The sequence below is a fragment of the Petromyzon marinus genome, chromosome 4 (assembly GCF_048934315.1).
Source record: "Petromyzon marinus isolate PM22_M1 ecotype Great Lakes invasive population chromosome 4, UKy_Petmar_22M1.pri1.0, whole genome shotgun sequence".
Taxonomy (NCBI): Eukaryota; Metazoa; Chordata; class Hyperoartia; order Petromyzontiformes; family Petromyzontidae; genus Petromyzon; species Petromyzon marinus.
This window is the reverse complement of record NC_133670.1, coordinates 22,392,826-22,418,305: the sequence shown is the minus strand read 5'-3', so window position 1 is coordinate 22,418,305 and position 25,480 is coordinate 22,392,826. Positions and strand designations below refer to the sequence as shown.

Here is a 25,480-nt window from a genome sequence, read left to right as displayed (position 1 = left end):
CATCCTTCAAGGTTCTGTGATGCCATGATTCATCTCGCTCCTGAACATGAGCTGATCTCACCAATCCAAATCTGCGATGGAATTCCTCTTGGTCACGTTCTGTCTTTGAGCTGGCATGCTGTTTCCATCCCGTATGTTAGCCATCATGCCTCCTAGCGTTGTATCCTGGCCAAGCCGACTTAACTTTACAGTCAACATTTTTCTTATTTGCATTTCTTCTCGGATCCAAGTGTTTATGTTTTAGTTGATCAGTTGCATTCCTAACATGCATATCTCCACGCTTTTTTGCTTTTCAACAATTTCTCAATGATTGTCAGTGTCAATGTTTCGGATTAATATGTCATTGCACATAAAATGCATGGATTGAAAATGTTCAGTCTGTCAGAACATTGGCATGTTGCCAATCGGTATCAAATTACATTTTACAAAAGTGCTCCGACCTGCTTTAGTTCATCACTATGTAACCATTTTGATCCCCAATCATCATCGTTTAATGGTTGCTCACAAATTATGTATATATATTAAAAAAATGTTAACGCGTGAATATTTTTTTCTGAGTGCCTTGATGAGGGCCTAGGCGCGCCGGTCATGCCTCTTCTGCTGTGCATCAGGGTGCGGCAGGAAGTGCAAAGAGAGGCCCATGGAGCTGGTGTTCGTGATCGACAGCTCCGAAAGCGTGGGCCCCGACAACTTCGAGATCATCAAAGAGTTCGTCAACGCGCTCGTTGATAAACTCACGGTCGGCCGCAACGCCACGCGCGTGGGCATGGTGCTCTACAGCCTGGAGGTGCGGCTGGAGTTCAGCCTCACCCGCCACGTCACCCACCACGACCTGCGGCAGGCCGTCCACCGCATGCCGTACCTGGGCGAGGGCACGCACACGGGCACCGCCATCCGCAAGGCGGTGCAGGAGGGCTTCCAGGGCTCGCGGCCCGGCGTCCAGAAGTTCGCCATCGTCATCACGGACGGGCAGACGGACAAGCGCGAGGCCGTCAAGCTGGACCTGGCCGTGCGGGAGGCGCACGCCGCCAACGTCGAGATGTTCGCCATCGGCATCGTCAACATGACGGACCCCACGCAGGCGGACTTCATCCGCGAGCTGAACCTCATCGCCACGGACCCCGACGACGAGCACGTCTACCTCATCGATGACTTCAACACGTTGTCCGGTGAGTGTCTGATCCGGTGGCGTGGGCCTCTCGGCGCTTCTGCCTCCTCCTTGTAACACCGGAGCGTTACCTGGCCCTGTTGGTTGCAGCTCGCCGAATCGCCCTTGTGTACCTCGGGTATTAATTCGGCCAGGTGGTGCTAAGGTTTTGAGCGCTTGACTCAAGGTCAGACGGTTGCAAGTTCGTATGACGAAGGTCGAGTCGGCACATTATCTCTCCGGTGGTGATAAAATGAATGAAGTCAAAGTGGTTGATCGATAGATACAGTGAGGGAAAAAAGTATTCAATCCCCTGCTGATTTTGTACGTTTGCCCACTGACAAAGAAATGATCAGTCTATAATTTTAATGGTAGGTTTATTTGAACAGTGAGAGACAGAATAACAACAACAAAATCCAGAAAATCGCATGTCAAAAATGTTATAAATTGATTTGCCTTTTAATGAGGGAAATAAGTATTTGACCCCCTCTCAATCAGAAAGATTTCTGGTTCCCAGGTGTCTTTTATACAGGTAACGAGCTGAGATTAGGAGCACACTCTTAAAGGGAGTGCTCCTAATCTCAGCTTGTTACCTGTATAAAAAGCACCTGTCCACAGAAGCAATCAATCAATCAGATTCCAAACTCTCCACCATGGCCAAGACCAAAGAGCTCTCCAAGAATGTCAGGGACAAGATTGTAGACCTACACAAGGCTGGAATGGGCTACAAGACCATTGCCAAGCAGCTTGCTGAGAAGGTGACAACAGTTGGTGCGATTATTCGCAAATGGAAGAAACACAAAAGAACTGTCAATCGCCCTCGGCCTGGGGCTCCATGCAAGATCTCACCTCGTGGAGTTGCAATGATCATGAGAACGGTGAGGAATCAGCCCAGAACTACACGGGAGGATCTTGTCAATGATCTCAAGGCAGCTGGGACCACAGTCACCAATAAAACAATTGGTAACACACTATGCCGTGAAGGACTGAAATCCTGCTGCACCCGCAAGGTCCCCCTGCTCAAGAAAGCACATATACATGCCCTTCTGAAGTTTGCCAATGAACATCTGAATGATTCAGAGGACAACTGGGTAAAAGTGTTGTGGTCAGATGAGACCAAAATGGAGCTCTTTGGCATCAACTCAACTCGCCGTGTTTGGAGGAGGAGGAATGCTGCCTATGACCCCAAGAACACCATCCCTACCGTCAAACATGGAGGTGGAAACATTATGCTTTGAGGGTGTTTTCTGCTAAGGGGACATGACAACTTCCCTGCATCAAAGGGACGATTGATGGGGCCATGTACCATCAAATATTGGATGAGAACCTCCTTCCCTCAGCCAGGGCATGGAAAATGGGTCGTGGATGAGTATTCCAGCATGACAATGACCCAAAACACACGGCCAAGGCAACAAAGGAGTGGCTCAAGAAGAAGCACATCAAGGTCCTGGAATGGCCAGCCAGTCTCCAGACCTTAATCCCATAGAAAATCTGTGGAGGGAGCTGAATGTTCGAGTTGCCAAACGTCAGCCTCGAAACCTTAATGACTTGGAGAAGATCTGCAAAGAGGAGTGGGACAAAATCCCTCCTGAGATGTGTGCAAACTTGGTGGCCAACTACAAGAAACGTCTGACCTCTGTGATTGCCAACAAGGGTTTTGCCACCGAGCACTAAGTCATGTTTTGCAGAGGGGTCAAATACTTATTTCCCTCATTAAAATGCAAATCAATTTATAACATTTTTGACTTGCGTTTTTCTGGATTTTGTTGTTGTTATTCTGTCTTTCACTGTTCAAATAAACCTACCATTAAAATGATAGACTGATCATTTCTTTGTCAGTGGGCAAACGTACAAAATCAGCAGGGGATCAAGTACTTTTTTTCCCTCACTGTATGCTACTGTTCCCTGGCATAACAATGTGAAATACCGCATCCTCCGCTGGCTCGACCACCAATGATGGGGGACACCGTTCCATACACCATTAAGCACGAGGGCACTGGCTTTTGACTTAGCTATTTACACAAAAGTGCATTAAGTAAAGAGAATGCACATCCCGTAAGGGAAAGAATACGCAACCTTGCGGTTCGCAGGGATTTAAAGTCAATATTTTTCATTGGCAAAGCGTGCATCCACAGCGGCGCGTGATCGTATTTGCGTGCGTTTGACAAAGGGCAGCATACTAGTCTGACTTTTATGCTAAAGGCACAATATGAGTCCTGGTCTGTATTGTTGCACACCTTTTCAATGACCTGCGAGCGAGAAGGTTGAGCATCATTCCATTGCAGCGAACACTTTCCCCCCCCTTTTAATTGTATTTTTAAATCGCTCTGAATTGATTACATTTGCTGGTGCGTTAATTTTTTTGCAGCAATTACATTTCTGCATGTGTCTGCTTGCTTCTTGCCTCACCCTCATTATGTACTGCCATTAATCATTCACGTAAAACACATGTATTTTTACATGTACACTGTGCTTTTATGCGTTTTTTTTTAATGCCGTTAAATCTACAGGATTATGTGTTACACGGCAGCAGGCTTTCACAACCAATATTATTCGTAAAAAAAAGTTGTTTTGGGTTAGATCGCGTAAGTATCAATGTGTTGAGAAGAGGTTTTCCCCTTTTTTTCTGGCAGCAAAACAGCTGTGTTAAGATGTTAAAACACCAAACTGAAACCTTTTACAAGGGATCATGTCTGCATTAACCACAATGCTTGTGGTCAGAATGCAAACAAAAAACACACTCTGATAATATATGCATTGTCTTAGAAACTGATTGGTCCACACCGAGTTACAGCTTTCTTTTGAGCCTCGTCTCAAACGGTGTTAGACCAGAGGACGAGGCTCAAAAGAAAGCTGTCTCTGGTGTGGACCAATCAGTTTCAAAGACAATGCATATATTATCAGAGTCTGTTTTTTGTTTGCATTCTGACCGCAAGTATTGTGGTTAATGCAGACATGATTCCTTGTAAAAGGTTTCAGTTTGGTGTTTTAACATCTTCACACCCGTTTTGTTGCCAGAAAAAAGGCGAAAACCTCTTATCATATTTTGATACTAGCAAAGGAGGTCCCATGATATCAATGTGTTGTTAACCCGCCACCATCCGACACAGCCAACCAGTAAGGTTTGTCACGTAAACAAAACGTGCAAATGTTTCACTACTCCAGGCCCACCGGTCTGTTGGAGAGTAAATCCACAACATTTACAATTTGGGTACTGTGACGTTTCGCTTGCAATTACATGCAGCATCAATCGGGCGATTTTGCCACTGGCATTATATGTATGATGTAAGTTGAAGTACCCGTATGCATTTGCGTAACTGGCCGTTGAGTCAGTGTGGAACATGTGGAGGCTGCTGTAAGCTACTTTGGAGTGCTTTTTCCCCACTTAAAATGGTAAAAAATTCGTATTTTGCAAGCGAATCTCAAGGTGCCATAGAAAATCATGAGGAAAAAAAGAGGTATAGAAAGTATGCTACCAATATACTAAATGCAAGCCAAAATGTGATTATTATGATACAGTTGTGTGCGTAATGTAATTGATTAATCTATGACTTTAAATAAATGCTCTATTATTGAATTATTGTTGTTTGATCAACAGTGCAAAGTGGAGCAAACAGAGCAGATTTATTTTCCCCAAAGCTCGCTGGAATGTGGCGTGAGTTGAGGGGCACGTGTGTTGATTCTTGGCAGTGCTGGAGTCCAAGTTGGTGAGCCAGTTCTGTGAGGATGAGGGATTGGTCTTTGCCACCACGGCCCTCAACACCATACTCAACGGTGACATTCCAGCAAACGTGCCGGTAAGGGGATAAGGAATACATTTAAAACTATCCGAAGATATCATATATCATCGTTATGAATGTCAGTAGATGACACTCGGGAAAATGGGCTGTTGAACTATAGAGATTAAAAAAAACGTTGTTTCGTGCCATTCCCTCATATGCATTCGTGAATGTCACACATCCTTGGATATTCATTAAGGCGAATCGCGAAATGTCTGAATAAGGACACTCCTGAAAATGCATCTTCAGGCCTCGTTGTGCATTTCTCTGGCGAATAGGGACAATATTATTATTGTCACGCAAAACAAATTTGATCAGAAAATAGTGAGCGGACTTTGCTATGGTAATAAAAACATGATTTGCTGTTGAAGGTAATGATCCAATATGACCAATCCTATATTACTTGGTCGCGTTGCTATTAGTGGTCTGATCCGTATTAAAACCTTGCCAATTGTTCAAAGGCTTAACCAAACTGGGAGAACCAAATCCTTTTTTTTCACCCCGACAACTATCCGCCCGCTGTCCACGGGTCATTTTGCCACTGGACTACTTCTGAAGACAAACGCGCGTCGCAAAGCGTCACACAATCCCATGCACGTGCGTTCATCTCACCCCCCTTCCACCGCCTCCCCTCGGTCTCTCCCTCCCGAAGCAACCGCCGCGTCGCGGGCAGCCGGCCGTTCGCGGCCAGCCGCCGCCGCCGCCGCAGCAGCCGCAGCCGGAGCCGGAGGAGGCGGAGGAGCAGGAGGAGAAGGTGCGGGAGAAGGACGAGGGCGACTACGACTACGGGGAGGAGGACTACAAGGAGGGCGCGGTGCACGGGCGCCCGGGCGGCGGTCGGCAGCCCTCGCCGGGACCCCGCGTCCCCGAGGGCGCCGGAATCCCCTCGAGGGAGAACAACATCATCGTCGTCGTGCCTGGCCCATCCTCCTCGTCATCGTCCTCATCGCCCGGCTCCTCCACCGTCTTGTCGAGCAAGGAGAACGAGCTCCTGCTGGGTCAGTAGCCGCGTCACGCTTCTGGAACACGCGCCAGCCGTATCCCTTCCCGCCGTGATTCTGGGCTTAGCAGCCTGAGCGAACGCCAACGCCATTCGGAGGAAGGGAGAGGGCGATGGGGGCAGGAGGCGTGCGCGACGCCTCGGATTTGTGAATGAAAAATGAATGCAGGTGGTGAACGTTGCACGTGAGAATTTCCATAATTGGCTCAGTGCCACCCCCCTAGACGGAGCACCACCTCACGCGCAGTAGGTCATGCCAGACAAGCGAAAACCAAAATGCTGCTCTTTCGAAAACAGTTTATTTCATAACCTTTGTCAATTTCTAGCCAGACGAAGGCATCCCCACGCAGTGTAGGGGTGGTCACATGGGTCATCTCACTAGACCACACCACGCTGATCAGTGCAGCGTGAAAGTGAAAAGTGTAGAACAACAGTGCATTGTTCTGCACTGCGCTCAGCTGCCAAAAGTGCCCACGACAGCTGTTTTGTGCATGTTGGTCACTCATTCAAGCACTATCCAGGCTCAAGCCTTCCGAGTTTCTGTGCTCTCACAGGATCAGACACATTCCAGGTGATTTTGGCAAGAGTCACTGAATACATAGGCTGTGCATAAATATCAAACGAAACACACATACACAATACGCTTTAAGTCGAGATTGATAACTTCCTCCCCCCCCCCACGCCGCACCTCCGATTAGCACGATCGGCGACGTGCGGCGCGAAATAAGTTCAACATACTGTGCAAACATTGCAAGTACAAGCATACGCATTGTACAACCAGAGCCGTAACCTGCCTGTCGATGTGCACGCGGCGGTCTCGCCGACAGACGGCCGCTGCGGAGAGCCTTTAGACCAAGGCTCGTGCCGCAACTACATCATCAAGTGGTACTACGACCGGCAGGCCAATGCCTGCGCACAGTTCTGGTACGGAGGATGCGACGGGAACAGGAACCGCTTCGACTCGGAGAGCCTCTGCAAGAAGACCTGCGTCTTCCTGAGAACAGGTGTGAGAGCGTGAGGGCCCATTGTGGCGTCATCGTCGTCGTCATCGTCGTCGTTATCGCGTCATCGTCTTTATCATTGACGTTATCGTCGTCATCGTCGTCGTTGTCGTCGTCTTTATCATTGTCGTTATCGTCGTCGTCGTTATCGTCAACGTCTTTATCATTGTCGTTATCGTCGTCATCGTCGTCGTTATCGTCATCGTCTTTATCATTGTCGTCGTCGTCATCGTCGTCGTTATCGTCATCGTCTTTATCATTGTCGTTATCGTCGTCATCGTCGTCATGGTCGTCTTTATCGTTGTCGTCTTCGTCGTCGGCGTCGTCGTCGTTATCGTCGTCTTCGTCGTCATCATCGTCTTCATCGTCATCGTCGTTATCGTCATCGTCGTCTTCATCGTTGTCATCGTCGTCAGCATCGTCTTCATCGTCATCGTCGTCATCGTCGTTAGCGTCGTCTTCGTCTTCATCGTCCTCTTCATCGTCGTCATCGTCGTCGTTGTCACCACATCCACTGCTTGCACCGGGGCAGCGAGCACCGCCGAGAGGGGCGATGTCCGTCGCTTGTTTTTGGTGCTTGGACACGAGTTGTCGTGACCGATTTAAATGACGTGTTTGTTCCAGAGGCCAAGCTTTGTGGACATTGGCTTTTTTAAAAGAGTTAATGAAAAAACAACGATTGCAGAGAATGATCATGGCCAAAACTGCTAGGTTAACTTTAAAAATAAGTGTTTATTTATTCACCTTTACCCAAGAAGACTGCACAATGCATGGACTAGACTCATTGAATATAGAACCCATTGATTATTTAACAAATGTGGGTAATTCTCACTCCAGATTAAAATGCATACAGCTTCTCTGAGCCTGTAACATCCTTAAGAATCTTAATATTTAATGAAAGTGCCAAAGGCACAGCGAATAATCAATATGGAAAGGACAGAAGCACATAAAATAAATCTCAAGAGCAAATTAGAGAAAACCAAACCTACACGATTTTCAGACACACAGCAATCATTTTTCACGTGCAGAAATCAGGCTGGTTGATTTGGGCAAACTTTGTGAACCCAGAGTCTATTAAGGATGCTGCACCCTATTCCTTTGCACCTTTATAATGGGATAAAACACCTTATCTCCTGTGCTAATAACGAATGTTCTTCCGTGCTAACAATAGGCGGTTCACTCGAACGATTACAGAGTTGCTAATTCTGCTCTCTCTCTCCCGCTGCCGTGTGCCCTGACACAATGACGCAGAGGCCATCGAGGGCTGAATCAACTTTCTGAAGAAGAAGAAGAAAGCTGGAGCTGATGAAACTGTTTCAACTTGGCCGAGAGGAATGCTGCTGTGAGATGACATCTCGGCCACTGTAACTCACCTTGTCGATGGTGCTAAAGGTTATTTAAAAGATGATGCTGTGCACAGGCAATTAGATATCCCGCTGTACTAAAGAGAGATCACATTGCCAGTTGTACATCTCCGGCTTTCATTAGTTTGGTTAGTCATTAACACTGGAGGCTTTAGGATTGTACTCAGGGGTGTTCTATTATTGAAATGGGTTCTCACGTATAATCAGGATATATTTCTCGTGTTGTTAGTATCATTGCCGAACTCTACACAGGCCGGCTATCGTCATTGGCTGGTTGTAAGATAATGTTGCATGGCATCCGACCGCGATCGATATTTACCTGCCGCGCTTAAGAAAACGTTGCCTTTATTGGCGATGTTGCTATTATGTAAATAATAATGTGCCATGTCTCATTTCTTGGAACCTTCACATTCCTCCGTCACACAGCATAACACAGTTAATTATAATCCATACAGAGCGTACAGATACTGTACACCAGACATGCTGTGGACTTGCAGGCGTGGGATATGCACTCTGCGGGTGAGAATCAATTGGTGAAACCATCGATATGTTAAATTTCGATTGAAAGCTTTCGTGACTGCAGGGATTCATCTTCTTGGTTCTTTCGGTAAAGTCACCATGTAGAAGGGAAATAATAAAATAATAAAAATAAGTGACTTTACCGAAAGAACCAAGAACATCGATATGTTGTAGATAGTCAGATAAGTGGGACCACTGTTCGCAAGCAATGCTCCGGATAAATGGCTTGTTACTGTGCTGCTTTTCATCAGTAGCGTTGGCAGGTAATGACAGTATTGTGCATTGCTTTCAGATGTCCTTAAATCCTCTTCATATTGGCACAGCGATTTGTTTGCTCTATGGCTACACACAAAAGAATGCTGCATGCCATTATTTTAATCAAATGTATTTTTGGTATTATATACACGAGTATTAAACTTTCTAAGATTGAGAAATGAGTTTCTTGGCAGTGAGAGATTGTGCTGAAGGGTGAGGTGCTTGAGCGGTTGTATCGCGGTGAGCGCTACGCTGCGCTACGAACCCGACGACCCGAGTTCGATTCCCGCTCACGGCCACCAACACCAATGACCATTATCTGAACCGGTCCTGGGCCTCCCCTAGGTCGACTAAGCCTCAAATGAGTGCCTAGTGCGGTGTGTAAAAACATCGCCACTGGGAAGACAAAGGCGACTGGGCGTGGTGTTGGCCACCCACCCCCTAGTGCACCGTGCCAGGCTTCATAGGTGCTCGCTAACAGCACTTGCCTCAACGGTATGTTAAGGCTATACGGGGGATCTTTGCCTTAGATGATTTCCGTTTGGTGCTTTACTTGAGAGCAAGCAGTATTTCAGCTGCTTGTGATCAGTCACATGTAACAGTTCTTGGTCTCATGCCTTGTTATAAATGAACCAATTATAATACAACACTGGTGTTGGAAATACTTTTGTTTTATTGCAGGATCATAACTTGTAAAAATAAAAGGTATCATTTTTAATTATTGTTATGCTTGAATATTCTTCTAAGGCTCTATTTTCTTGTTTAATGATCACTTTTGGCATGCATTAACTGTGATAGACCGCACTATCGTTGCATCGCAGGATTCACTTCATGAAAATAAGCAGTAAAAATGAGCCATCTCCAAGATATGAATGTGCTAGTTGACCTATCGTCACATCTTAACCCCAAATTTCATGGCAGTATGTGCCTTACTGTCTGCTGCTGTACGACCTACAAAGATTTTTTTTTTACCTCCAAATGAAAAGAAGCTTATCCATGAAACAAAAACTAGGACATACAGTGAGGGAAAAAAGTATTTGATCCCCTGTTGATTTTGTACGTTTGCCCACTGACAAAGAAATGATCAGTCTATAATTTTAATGGTAGGTTTATTTGAATAGTGAGAGACAGAATAACAACAAAAAAATCCAGAAAAACGCATGTCAAAAATGTTATAAATTGATTTGCATTTTAATGAAGGAAATAAGTATTTGACCCCTCTGCAAAACATGACTTAGTACTTGGTGGCAAAACTCTTGTTGGCAATCACAGGGGTCAGACGTTTCTTGTAGTTGGCCACCAGGTTTGCACACATCTCAGGAGGGATTTTGTCCCACTTCTATTTGCAGATCTTCTCCAAGTCATTAAGGCTTCGAGGCTGACGTTTGGCAACTCGAACTTTCAGCTCCCTCCACAGATTTTCTATGGGATTAAGGTCTGGAGACTGGCTGGCCACTCCAGGACCTTGATGTGCTTCTTCTTGAGCCACTCCTTTGTTGCCTTGGCCGTGTGTTTTGGGTCATTGTCATGCTGGAATACCAATCCACGACCCATTTTCAATGTCCTGGCTGAGGGAAGGAGGTTCTCACCCAAGATTTGACGGTACATGGCCCCGTCCATTGTCCCTTTGATGCGGTGAAGTTGTCCTGTCCCCTTAGCAGAAAAATACCCCCAAAGCATAATGTTTCCACCTCCATGTTTGATGGTGGGGATGGTGTTCTTGGGGTCATAGGCAGCATTCCTCCTCCTCCAAGCACGGCGAGTTGAGTTGATGCCAAAGAGCTCCATTTTGGTCTCATCTGACCACAACACTTTCACCCAGTTGTCCTCTGAATCATTCAGATGTTCATTGGCAAACTTCAGACTTGCGTGTATATGTGCTATCTTGAGCAAGGGGACCTTGTGGGCGCTGCAGGATTTCAGTCCTTCACGGCGTAGTGTGTTACCAATTGTTTTCTTGGTGACTTTGGTCCCAGCTGCCTTGAGATCATTGACAAGATCCTCCCGTGTAGTTTTGGGCTGAATTCTCACCGTTCTCATGATCATTGCAACTCCACGAGGTGAGATCTTGCATGGAGTCCCAGGCCGAGGGAGATTGACAGTTCTTTTGTGTTTCTTCCATTTGCGAATAATCGCACCAACTGTTGTCACCTTCTCACCAAGCTACTCAGCAATGGTCTTGTAGACCATTCCAGCCTTGTGTAGGTCTACAATCTTGTCCCTGACATCCTTGGAGAGCTCTTTGGTCTTGGCCATGGTGGAGAGTTTGGAATCTGATTGATTGATTGCTTCTGTGGACAGGTGCCTTTTATGCAGGTAACAAGCTGAGATTAGGAGCACTCCCTTTAAGAGTGTGCTCCTAATCTCAGCTCGTTACCTGTATAAAAGACACCTGGGAGCCATACATCTTTCTGATTGAGAGGGGGTCAAATACTTATTTCCCTCATTAAAATGCAAATCAATTTATAACATTTTTGACGTGCGTTTTTCTGGATCTTTTTGTTGTTATTCTGTCTCTCACTGTTCAAGTATTCCTACCATTAAAATTATAGACTGATCATTTCTTTGTCAGTGGGTAAACGTACAAAATCAGCAGGGGATCAAATACTTTTTTCCCTCACTGTATCAAACGAATACAAATATCTCACAGTACCGGAAGAGGGGAAGAACTGAATGCAAATGCATTATCCTCAGTGGTATATTTTCATGCAAGTGACAAAAATCTGGACTTTTACGTTGGCTGGGCGAAGACTAACAGATTTCCTGGGACAACTCCAGCAAAACGAGGTTATCTCGGGAAAACCAGAACAGGTGGTAAGCCTATTCATAATCCGGTACTGCTGACAATCCTTGGTTCAAAATTGCAAAGAGCTGCACTTCATCCAGCCAAAATTTCTCGAGTTTTTACGAGTTGATATCACCGGTGACTGCATCTTTGAGATCTAAAGTGTACACTGTACAGGGGATGAGTGACGTGTGGTGAACCCTCGTGTGTATGTGTGTGTGTAGAGGGCACGAGAGAGCTCTACGCAGCGTCAGGAAGAGAAGCCTATGACAGTGGTTCTAGAAAGTAGTTTGAGGCATTAACTTCCTAAGGACATTCTCTGAATTCGAGTTTCAAAAATACTCAATGACCAATGCATTTGCGCTCTCGGGATATAATTTCGATTGAATCCAAACATGTAATTACCGATGGATTATTCATTGGTCAGAATTCAGAGGGTCTAAGTTGTGAGTTTTTACATCTTGAAAAAAAGTGTTTGGCCAAGTCTGACATCAGGCAGTGGCATCAAAAACGGAATTAAAGTTATTGGCTATTAATCTATGTTTGCTTAAATATAAATAGGGATTATTTTTTAAAATACATTTTCTAATATTAACAGGGCTTACAGACAATTTAACCGAATATAATATTACATCCTGTAACAAGTATTATAGTGCAATGCAATTGTATGTCAATGGGTGTATTTTTATTAAGTATTTTTTTTCATACAGGTATGCGACTACGTGCAGCGTAATTTTCCTTAACATAAAAAAATACTACATCATGATATGAACCATGATGTAGTAATTCTTCTGTCCGCAAATTAACATCATTATACGGTACGTTTTGCAGTAAGAAAGATACAGCACCAGAGTCAGAATCAATGGTACATAGACAGATACAGATCCCCCGTAGAGCCTTAACAGACTGTTGGGTCAAGTGCTGTTAGCGAGCACCTATGAAGGCCGGCACAGCACACGAGGGGGGTGGGTGGCCAACACCACGCCCGGCCGCCTTTGTCTCCTTAGTGGCGATGTTTACATCACACCAGGTACTTATTTGAGGCTGAGTCGACCTAGGGGAGGCCCAGGACCGGTACAGATAATGGTCACCGGTGTTGGCCGTGAGCAGGAATCGAACTGGGGTGGCCGGGTTCGCAGCGCAGCGTGCTAACCGCTGCACCACCGCTCCCCACACACACACAGCTAGAAGAGCACCTATTCATTACATACCCGTGTACTCGTGCAAGGTGTGGCGAGCAACCAATCTCAGCCGCTGTTCCCTCTCTGGGGATGATTGTGACATCCCTGGCAAGGTATACTTTTTTTTAGTCCACCACAGCAGATGCCCGAACCAGGCTTAAGATTACACTTGCCGATGACATTGTTAAATTTTTATTATTTGAAACTCTGGTTGTTGGAATTGTAATGTGGCATGCAAGCCATTCATACACCCAACGCTCACTCCCTTTACACGTGAAAGCAGGTAAAAACGTGCGTTTTAAATTGTTGTTGTGACACTCAAGTCCGGCTTGATCATGCTTGAACTTTCAGTCCATCCCACTTGCATGTCCACTTAATGATGAATTCGCTTGAGGTTGATGTTAATTACGAGAACGGTACCGTACGGCTTGACTAGTGGCCAGTATTTTTCCAGCGAGCTGGTTTACATGGAGCTCACAGTTACGTTCCTTGACGCATTGTCAGCCGCTGTAAAAGTGTGCTTGTACGCTTTAAGCACAAAAAATAAATCATCATTAGCACCATTGTGGAGAAAATAAGTAATAATAAAAAAGCAGATAATTACATCTTCAAATATCTGTCACTCCACAAAAAAATATATGTATTTTTACACATCCCCATCATCCAAGCAAACTCTGGACCGGTTTGGACCTACAGTGCCTCATCAGCAGGACATATCTTGACGTAAGCCACGCAATTTTATTAATCCGCAAAAAAAATAACGTGTGGATTACTGGGAACGCACAGCACAGGATTAGTGGCTAAATTAATCTGCGATAAATGTGCGGATTATGAGGTTACAATTTTTTTAAGAACAAAATGGCACAAATATTCCATATGGGTCCACATTAAAGTATGTTTTCGTACGAAACGACTCACATCAGTAACCGATTAATTTAAGCACAAATTGCTAAATAACTAAAAAAGGTTCGTATCCACATTTTGATAAATAATCCATGAACTAGAGGGAATCGCAAATTACTGGAATGCGTATTTTCAAACTTCTGCTGTTATTGCAAATGTTAAAACACTACAAAACCTCAAAACCGTACGACACTCGGCTTTACGCTGTACATTGCTTTGTATTTGCACGCATTCTCGTGACGTATTCAAGTTTCCATTGAGCCGTTTACATGTCATGAAAACTCTTATTGGGCCCAAAATGTTTGGCATATTCATGCAGGATACATTTGTATGCCCCAATGTGTACGTAATCACGTGTCGATCAGTCCCTTCTCACTTGTGGCCACAACCCCAGTATGTATCGATATTGCACATTTACCTTGTTAGTCTTAAGCAATGGGCTTCTAAAGAAAACTGAAATAAACGCTCCTCTGTCATACGTATATTCATGCGAGAGAGAGAAAAAAAAAACATTAACTACAATGCATATAGTTACAAGCATTAATACTTGTTACTGTGTTTTTTTGGATGTTTAGTTTGTTGTCATTCTGCCCCGCACCTGGGATTAGAGCAGTTGGCTACGTACGGTGCGAACGAAGTAACGACGCACGTGGTGAGTGCATGCCATGCCTATCTCTAAGTGAGCAGTGCAGACAAGCTGGGGCCATAGGACAGAACTAGTTCACCGATAATTTCTCCCGTACAGGACTGTAGTTATCGCAAGGGTAAGTGCTGTTGTGTTTTTGGATACCAAATGAATGTCACTGAGTATACAGACATGTTTTAAAAAAATATAATTTGCACTTTGAAACATATCGTAACCCCCCCCCCCCCCCCCCCCCCTCTAAGCTTTGTATTTATATTTCAAAAACACTTGCTACTTTCATGTACTTTCAGACATCAGAACACGTCCAGGCAAAGGCGGATTCAGCTGGAATGAAAGCAGTTGGTTTCCACCTGAGGATATTACACAGTAATTATAATTTTGCAGCCATTCTTTCTCAAAGAGATCATCCTTTCCGATTGAAGTTCAATTGAGGCAACTACGCCTGCGTTGTCACAGAGCTGATTTGGAGTGTCATCAAAAGGGAAGGAACAGGTTGTTACTGGCCATAAACAACCCAACTCCCGTTGACTTTGTGAAATCGCACATCGGAAGTGACATGTTCACAAGGAAAATAATAATTCCACTCTCGTGTTTTTGGTAAATCGTTCTTGAAGAATTTGGCAAACGCGTTGGGTTCTGTGCATATGAATACAACTTGGCAATTTCCTTAATGTTAAATAGACGCATTTGTTATTTTTTTTAAAAACACACAATGGTTTATATTGTACTTACTAATTATATGACCAACAAAGAGCTCGGCATATTAACGAGGAAACAATAGAATGTACATGTGGGGTGTTTCTTTTTGGAACTGTGGTTGTCCTGATTTTCATATTCTTTGGGTCTTTCGGTAAAGTCACGTAGATAGGTTCAAAGAAAAGAACAAAAAACGACGACGTTTCGTTCGCAACACAAGCGGTCATCATCAGGGGATGAGCCTACGTGACTTTACCGAAAGAGCCAAAGAGTATGGATTCCTGCAGTCACGAAAGCTTCAAATGAAGATTGTACTGTGACAAGTATAAAAACAGACGCTTTTGTAGTGAGAATGTAATGTTTTATACCAACGTTCAATAACTGGTTCCGAAATATTATATACATTTCAATACCTCAGTGGGCAGGAGAAAATTATACCAGGTTAAAATCCCCATGTTTTACGTAATTTTTTTTACAAATATTTATACAAATATCCATGTAGCAAGTACTGTACTGCATATAGAACACTTTATAACAATGGTAAAATGATTAACCAATTAAACAGTGGCATAATTCTGTTCTGTAATTGCATCCGTGTTTAATTAGCTTTATGGAGCAGTTTAAGCTGTACCTTTGCTGTGCGAGTATTTATTGCTAATAACCGCCAGCATTACAGTTTACTGCTCAAGCCTCGGGCCTCCCAATACCTCTCTCTCTCTGTGAGACCAAGGAATCAGATTTCAGCGTTTAAAGAGCTACGCAGTTTGTCAGCTATATGGACGACTGTCCTATGATGTATGGTTGCCCACCCCCCTTTCTCTCACGGTTGATAAAGGTCACAACGTTGTTTCGCCAGAATTGCTTTGTGCTGCGTTCTTTTACCGTGGCTTTGCACAGTTATCCTCTCCAATACAATTTGTCAAGCGGTCATATTGGTTGCTTTTTTTTTAATGATTTAATTGCTGCCGTCTGCATGTGAAACATCGATAATTGCCAGCAAGCAATTTAATTTCTTGAACCGTTTGCTAACAATTAATGCAACCACGTAATTAAAAGGTTTGGCATATTAGTGCAAAAATTTGTAGCAGCTGCACACGTGGAGGTGGGTTGTGGCGTTGTGAGGGAGCGGTAGGGAGAGTAGAGAGAGCGTGGCTTGGAGTGGTGCGAATGGTGAGAGGCATTTGTGGAGTCTTGGTATTTGTGCTTGAAAGTGAACCTCAAACCACCATTCATTAATGTACTTAACTAAAAAAAATAACAATGAGCATGTTTTGTAGAGAATGCAACAACCTAGATAAGCTGACAATGAATGTGTATTAGAAATGTCGGATACAATACGTCTCCTTTCTATACCTATATAAAACAAATATTTACATAACCTATCGGGGGGGGGGGGGGGAGCACGGCCTTCTGGGAGTACCACAATTTCATCAGCATTGATTGAGGACAAGCATACTTGAACAGGTTTCGACGTACGATGTCTCATCGGAAGAGTTGTTGATCAGGTCTGAAGCAGGGCAAACTCGCGCAGTTACCATTAACATTTGTAAGTTGTAACAATAAGGCTTCTATGTTGTGATCTGTTTGGGTGTGCGCGTGTAGCTGACCTGAAATACGATCTATCCCCATCGCTCTTCCACTCTAAATGACGAGGTGCGCAGGGGAGATATCCAGGGTCTCTTTAATGATTGCTCCGACTTCATGTGAAAAACGTAAAGAGTCTTGGTTTACCAACCCTGTCACGTGCCACCTGCCACCTGCATTACTTTGAATAAGGCGGTGTTTATGTATGCACTTGTTTAGCTACAGAAAAATTATAATAGACAGGTAATGTGAACTGCAAGGGAATTAAAACCATTACAAACTTTGACTCGTGAAAATTGACTGTAAACCATAACGTAGCCCTAATATAAGCATTATTCATTACAACGACGTTAACCTAATCCGTTTAAACAACACTCCTGCAGTTCATATTAAATGAAATGCAGCGGTATAGTCCATTCCACAGTTTCTACTGAGCCTCATTATTTATTGACGCGTCAGTCTGACACTCACCATACAGCCACGATTCTCATCAGTAGGTGTCTCTATCGAGTTACTCCTGGGAATGTTGACCAAGGCCTCCCAAAGTTTCAATTCCTCCCCCCCCACCACCACCACATACACACAACACACACTTACGTGCAAAGCAACGCATGCACGGATACACGTGATGCGTTCAGAACATATCGTGGGCAAAATCCGCAAAGAAAAAAATACTTGAAGCACGACCACGTGACAGGTGCATTGCCGTAGGAGATCCACAGCCTGATGTGCAAGTTACACACGTTGCTGCAGCAGCTTGAAGTGTTTTGATCGTGGATTACAAGTGGAAATTAAACATGAACATACAATAGGGAGCACAAGCGTGTGCCTAACATGAATTTTTCCGAACATCTGTTTTAATTGCCTTGCGTGAATGTGTCCGTTCGTGTCGGGAGCTTTAAGTACACCTCTCATGACAATGAGACGTGTAAATTAACTCTCATTTCACACCATTGTTTTACTCACTGTTGCCAGTGAAAAGTTTTTTTTTTCCACGGTTAATCGCAAATCAACAGAACTTTGAGTTGGACTGCAATTAAAGATCGTTTCCACAACACGTCATCCTAGAGGTTGTTGGTAATTTAAAGAACAAAGCAGCACCATTACCGCATGTGGTTTTACTCTGCATCAGTTCCATTTGCAATGGTTTTCATTTTAAAATAGCCATAGATTGTTGAAACGTATATAACTACAACTCCGTTTGTACGGTACATACGTTGCGTATCTTTCCACCCATCTGTTGTGTTTATACAACAAGAATCGCTTTCACATTGTGGCTGGGTTGGGGGGAGGCTTTGGGGGTGGAGAAGAGAGGGGCATGGGCACCAGAGGGTTGCAAGGGTGGAGGTGAGAGGAGGGTTTTGGTTTTTGGGAGTATGGGAAGCTGAGTGGAGGGCCTTGTAGGAAGCCGCTGTTGGGGAGGGGTGAGGATGTGACATTTAAAAAAAACCGTGCCATCTAAGTTTGCGTACTTTCCAACAGATGTTATAGCTCGTATTTAAAGAGCATGAGAAACGTGAAGTTAAAGACAGCGAGAGAGCAAGAGATGGGGAAGGGAGGGGGAGAAATTGCCAGTAGATATTTTAGCAGGAAACCACAAAAGGGTTTGACACAAAGTGATGTTGTGAACGAGCCGCCCCATGGGAGGGCTCTCGCCCAGCAATCCGATCTCCAGGCAGCAGCGCTGGCCCTGAATTCAAATGAACAGGTGCACCCAGAGGCACCGGCTAAGGGAGGGATGATGGGATTTACATGTTATGCCAACAGTAAGAGCCAGGAGAAGTAATTTATAATTCACATTTCGCACATAAGTCATCTCTGTGCAAACAGCACGCTGTGCCCCGCTGCGGTGTTTGTGTCCTCGGGTTGCGAGCTGGCGTCCATCGCCTGGAGGTTCCCGGTTCGTGGCGCGTCCTCGGGATGCTATAGTTCCCGAGAGCACAACACTTGGAATGTATCCCATTTACTGTACATCCCAGCGTGTCTGTGACCCTGTTCCATACCTCATTGTTCCACAGGGGACCGGGGGAGCCCTGCCCTACCCCTAATAGGGGTAAGATAACCACTGCCGATAACAAAGCCCTCCCTTGAGAACACACTTAAATAGATAAGCCAATTTAAAAAAAATGCATTCATACCGGTGCAAATATGCAGCCGGAGAACATCCCAACATTCAGTTTGAGTTCTATCTGCTGCTGGATCACGAATGCCTGAATTTGGTGCCTCTTGCGTTATAAAACAAATGTTCTTCTGAAAACTCATTGAGTACGGGAACTTAAGTAATATGTGTTGTTTAGTCACAAGAGGTAGTTAAACAGTTTTGAGAATTAGATAAACTAGGAGGGTTTAAAGCTCCGTGTTTAGTTGCATGTCCGAGAACACTAATACGTTAATTCCCTATGTGTTGAATATGTTCAGATTGAAAAAAAACACTGAATGTGAATCGGCACTTTCTTACAACACGCCGTGATCAAAACCTTTGATAAACCATCCAGTAACCTTTTTAAAACATATTTGAGCCGATATCTTGCCCCCTGTTTTTGTACATAAATTCAGGCATTATTACCGCTAGTAATAATGCGGTAGTACGCTTATACCACGTACAGCTCATCTTATATTTTCACATGCGTTGTAATGTTATTTTATTTTCAACCGACCTTGTGTTTTTCATTCCAAGAACACACAGCATAATGCTTGTGGTTTGCAGTCAACAGGTTTCACTACATTTTGGCATCGCCTCTTAAGCAGAGATCCTGCTGTGTTGTTTTCATCAGAGGAGTTTCGACAATGACTCTGTGTGTGTGTATCCACAACATTTCCTGTGATCAGACTTCAATGTCGTGGCTCTCAGAATTCCAGAGTCCACATCACAAACGTCATTTGCACTGCACGACAACAAATGCAATTTGCTTGTTCGGTGAACATTTAACGTTACCTTTTCCTTAATGTTGTGTTTTCAACGATGTTTATTTCTAGAGCTGTTTTTGTGTCGACTGTACGATGAGCTGGGTTTTAGTAAAGGATGAAAATTATATTTTAATCTCGGTAAAGTCACGTAGGTATAAAATAAAATAAATCACGACGTTTCGATCGCAACACAAGCGGTCGTCCTCAGGCGGAAAAAATATAATCCAGCAGTGGAACTGTTGAACTAGGAACTGTTGAATTAGCTAGTGCAACAGTTCCACTGCTGGATTATATTTTTTTTCCGCCTGAGGACGACCGCTTGTGTTGCGATCGAAACGTCGTGATTTATTTTATGTTTCTACCTACGTGACTTTACCGAAAGAACCAAAGAGTATGGATTCCTGCAGTCACGAAAGCTTCAAATCGTGGTTATATTTTAATCGATAATTTATGAGGTTGTCTATTCCTTCTTTTAAATGAATGGTTGTTTGGGCTGAAAGGTATTGCAGTGGTTAGTGTGGTTACCTCTTACGTTTTAGGTTTCACTGGCCTCTAAAAGTAATATCATCTCCTGCTCGTGTTCAAATATACCAGGAGCAGCGTCGGATAATTTTCACGGAAGCAACATGTCTCCTGACATTGTTCACAAGGGGTAGGCCATTACATCCTGTTATTAGAGTGAATTCAGTGAATTATCCACTTTTTACCACCCCAAACGTTTTTAAAAGGAGTGATGATGGGGGTGCCGATCTCGGCAGCATGGTTATGATCCACTCGTGAGAAATACTTCCCCAAGACAATGCCCGTGACATGGGTGGCAATAGCGGTGATTTAACCAGCGTTATGAAAACAATAAGATCTGAAAATGTGATGTCGTTACTCGGCACAGGATTTAAAATGCTGGTCATAAACCGGGCCAAGCTTTGCAATCAGTCCACCCATGATCTCCAGCAAGCCTCTTTGCAGATTTCAGTTTTACACGTGAAAGCGCTTAAAAAAGAAGAAGGCCTGATTCAAGGCTCTTGCTTGAGGCAATGATTAGAACTCACCACTGCTGCTCATAATGCACGACAGATTGTTATTTGTGTATTCCTTCGTCGACACTGTCAACCCAATGTAAATCGCACACAGACACACACGCGCAACTGTAGATTATTCTTTTTGCCTTACCCTGTTATTGTTGCAATGTTTACTGGCATCTTTCTTTTGTTAATCTCATGAATGTTTAGCCATTTACCGTTTTGGCAAGTCATGCAAACACCATGTTATAAAGTTAATATATATAAATCACAGGAATACGGAATTGTACATAATACTGTACCAGTGAATACTGTGCCAGAGTCTACAATACTTTTCCACAGTTTGTGTTTCTAAAGGTTGAACAGCTGCAGATAAATGATGCTGCAGTAGCTTTTGTCCCAAGCGTGGTTGTGTTAATCACACGCCACTCCGCATCGAGTGATGGGTGACTTTAGAATACGTTCATGTTGGGCCAAGTTGTAATCTTTGTCTAAATCTTGCCTCTTTCAAAATCTTTGGAGGGATTTTTATAAGCCACAGCTCATTTGGAAAGCTATTTGCGTTGAAATTAGCTTTGTAAATTTGATACAGATTTGTCTATCCTAAAAGAAGCAAATTAATCATTTCGCTACAACGTGAACATTTGTCATTTTGTTCAAAAGCACTAAACGAGAGTTGTTGCCTAATGACATTTTAATTTTGTAAGGATCATGTTGTATTTTTTTATACAACCATTTCTAAGTTGAAAAGTTATTCTTGGGACAATGTCTTCAATTCTTTGCAAAAAAAAAACGCATAGCGTTAGCTTTCTTTGCCATGCTCTGATGCACAATGCTCCCATCCTCAGGCTGACCAACTAACCGTGGGCGTCAGAGAGCAACCAGATTGCGGCATAGTGCCACTTTAGCTGGCTTAAATGTGAAAGTCTCCTAATTGCATTTATATTCAGTTGCTCTGATCTGCCTCAGATAATCAGTTTCCCTCCTAAATTGCCCCTCTCGATGCAGCAGCGCAGACCCCTGACTCGCACAATCCCGGCAAACGAGGCCATTGCATTCCTTGTGTGAAACACACTGTGCCGTGTGTTTTAACAAGCAATGATAACAAGCTCCACTTGCATCACAGTCACTGCTTCGTGCTCAAAGACTATGAACGGCAGTGGTCATGATAAATAAATTAAAAGCCTGCAGTTTGTAATTTCGCAAATTACCAGCCACTGTAACAATGATGTTGTTTTAAAAGTTGGATTCAGTATTCAGGTTTTGGTGCTTATTCTATTTTGAATGTCTTAATCTGTTTCTTTTTTTTTGGGAAATGTCAAGAAGACATGAAAGTGAAGGGGGCTCACAATTGGCACCCATTGGCGCTGGTGGGGCGGAATGTGGGCAGACTTGCAAGCCTCTGGTATTGTTCCCAGCCTAGCAGAGGCGTCTGGAGCCCTCTCGCCTGGAGCTGTGCCTTGTGTGTGATCTCCATGGGAATGGTGCTCGGTATGACAGGCATTGTCACTGAATGACTGCACACATAGGTAATCCAAGCATGCACACTGCACTGACACCCGTGGTCCCATACAGCTGAAGTCATTGATGTATGTGTAAACGCGATATTTATAAGGAATTATCAATACAGTAGTTAGGGGCAACAAGCATATTTTCTTTCATATTATTGTATGGGGAAAAATTGTGAGCTTCACAGCTGTATTTACTTTGTGTGTGTGTGTGTACATTCCTCTTGAAATACTTTCCAGGGATAGATGCCTGTGTGTCAAGCTAGGTTGGTGTATTATATATATGTTTATAGATGCGCATCTTAAATTTTACAGCCTTTTGTCAATTCAATACTGGACGAAGTCCTCCCCATGCATTATGTATGTATGTTGAACTTCTTTCGCAACATAAGTAGCCAATCGTGCTAATCGGAGGTGCAGAGGTAGGACAACAAACTAAACACACACAAAACAAACTATACACTCACCATAGATATTAGCCATGGCTGAGATGCGAACACATGTCGCTGGGTTCATCATGTAAATGTAAAACATGCACCCGAAAAACCTCATCAAGCACTTTTTAGGACAAGAACAAAATAATAAATTTAATGAAATAACTCAATTAACGGGAATTCACATGGGCACGATGCATACAAGACAATGTTTAATTTTAATCGGATTAATTATAAAATGTTATTACTTTCCAATAATTAACAAAGTTTAATTATATTGGAATACATATGGATGAAAAAAGGAGTGATATTATATTGCATGTATGTTGAGCCTAATTCTACGCTGGCAGAAAGCCACGGGTAATTTTGGATGAAAATGGAAACTTCCCCAAAAAACATTTTCACCGAAAGCAGCATAATTCAGTATTTGGGTCCATAAACAAACACAAAATAAAGCTAAAGGTGAACCCCTGCAATTGCTTGCTCACACCACTTCTAGCATCAAGAAACTGAACCGGCGACCTCTGGATTGCAAGTCCAGGGCGCTAATCATTTACATCATGGACAGTGCCGATGAATGTTAAAACAAATCAAAATCGGGCCATGTGTGTGCAGAGATGGCCGGAAAATGTTGTGAACAAGATAACGAAGAAGTTGCCTTAATCTAATGCCAGGCTTATTCTGAAGCTTAATATAGATTTTGATTTAAAGCTTTCGTGACTGCAGTGATTCATATTCTTGGTTCTTTCGGTAGTCACGTTGAAGGGAAACAATAAAATAATAAAAATATATAATAATAAAAATATATAATATATTTTATTATTTTATTGTTTCCCTTCAACGTGACTTAATATAAATGTTACAATGTGTTTTTATAAGACGAAATAATAATACAAAGATTAACCTTGATGCTACACAGCCACAGCACGGTAATACATCATGATGGTGATGTGATGAATATAACAATAACACGTGCGAATATATCATTTATATGTAAAGGAAAATAAGAGGCAGCACAAAATAAGGTACACCACCTTCAATAATTTACAAATGCACGCATAGATCTTGAGAGTTGTCAAACGGGGGGGGGGGGGGTGAGTTGAACACTTGTAGAGCAACAGGACGGGTAAGGCAGGAGCAGCAGAGGGGAAGAAGCAATCCGTTATCGTGGGAAGACTTGATGAGGTGTTCAGAGGAGAAACCTGCGTCTTCATGATCCGAAATCGATGAGAACAGTGACTGGATATGCAACGCGGTGTGCTCATGTAACACGTGACACTGCAATGCCATAGTGTTATGAATATTCAAAACGTGAAGTAATTATCCAGATTTCGACATTCTAAACTGTTAATTTCAAATGGGAGGCGTGCAGGCATGTATTCTTCAAGTAATTTTGGGAAACCGATGATTTTAATAGTAACTCGAATAAAATGTTAATTTATCTCTCTTCAAAGTGTTTTCTGGTTGTTCCCTCGAGTTGTTCGATATTTAGTCCATCAGTTCCTGAAGAAGCTACGAGCACATGGAGCCAAAACCTCAGACATCATGACTAATGTCACGCGGTATAACCCAGACACATATTTTACGAACAATATAAGCAAATTATTTAAACCAATTATTATCAGACATACAGTATGGTTATTAAGAATATATAATTTATGGCAAAGTATAAAAAGATGTATAATGAAGATGTTGAAGGCTATATGCACAACTAAGCCTACGCTGCTGTTACATGTTAATCAAAGTAACATTAATTTCATTTAACACGTTATTGACTGCCTATGGCCTGATGAAGCTGGTTGTAAACACTAGCGAAACGTCGTACTCGAATTGTAAAGGTTGTGGGGTTTACTCTCCAACACACGCTGTACAAGTAACGAATTGGCACGTTGTGTTTACGTGACAAACCTTACTAATTGGCCGTGTCGGGCGGTGGCGTGGTGTTTAACGACGCATTTCTATTTACGCAATCTCACCCAAACATAAAAAACCCCTCTATTATGAACATTATTGAAACTTTACAATCTTAATTTGACAAGCGTGCATGCACAAAATAGTAAGCAATGCAACTTAACTTTTTTTTTTTACTTTCCTGGCTGGCACTAACATTCAAAACTAACGGCCACAGCGGGTGTACACCATCACCCGAGTCGAACCTTGCGGAACAACATTTTGCAACAACAAAAAATGCGAGACTCTTCCCCCCCCCCGCCCTCCTTCAACTAACGCGTTTCAGCATCAAGAGGAGGTGGTGATGTTTGGAGTGTGCCGACGGTGTCACAGCGGAGAAGGCTGAGTGCAGATTTTCAGAGCTCTCGCCCCGAACACTCTACCCGGGCGTGCCTTTTGATGTTGAACAATATACCACGAGCTTGCAAGGATTCAAGAGATCAAATTGCTGTTTCTGCACATTTGAAATTCAGGCTGCATTTTTTTGCCGTGCGGTGTTTGGCACGTCTTCGTGGTGTTTCTCTGTAAATGAACAGAAAAGAATAGTAATATTACTTAACAATAATTACAATGTATAATGCGCCTTTAAGCAATCGTTCGCGGGGCACTATGCATGGAAAAGCCGAAAAAAGTTAAACATAAACCAAGTAAAAAAAAGTGAGAAAGACGGTTGAAATAAACTAAACAGAGAAATCCATTTTAACCGGATGTTTTTTGTCGAGATTTGAGGATGTGTAAGTGTCTCGGAAGTCCTGACCTCGAAGGACGACGACTTCCAGAGTTCAGGTGCCGAAATTGCAAA

At 43.4% G+C, this 25,480-nt stretch overlaps 1 protein-coding gene across 2 annotated transcripts in view; it reads left to right on the top strand.

Annotated features, from left to right (window-relative positions):
- The window catches only part of LOC116938270 (uncharacterized), a 57,036-nt gene extending 47,253 nt beyond the window's left edge, over positions 1-9,783 (top strand). For both annotated transcript variants that reach the window (XM_032945369.2, XM_032945375.2), the window contains exons 32-36: positions 612-1,169; positions 4,838-4,944; positions 5,579-5,924; positions 6,754-6,930; positions 8,179-9,783. In XM_032945369.2, coding sequence (XP_032801260.2) covers positions 612-1,169; positions 4,838-4,944; positions 5,579-5,924; positions 6,754-6,930; positions 8,179-8,195 — 1,205 coding nt within the window. In that variant the 3' untranslated portion in view covers positions 8,196-9,783. The remainder of the gene's footprint in view (positions 1-611; positions 1,170-4,837; positions 4,945-5,578; positions 5,925-6,753; positions 6,931-8,178) is intronic.
- Positions 9,784-25,480: the final 15,697 nt, after the last annotated feature.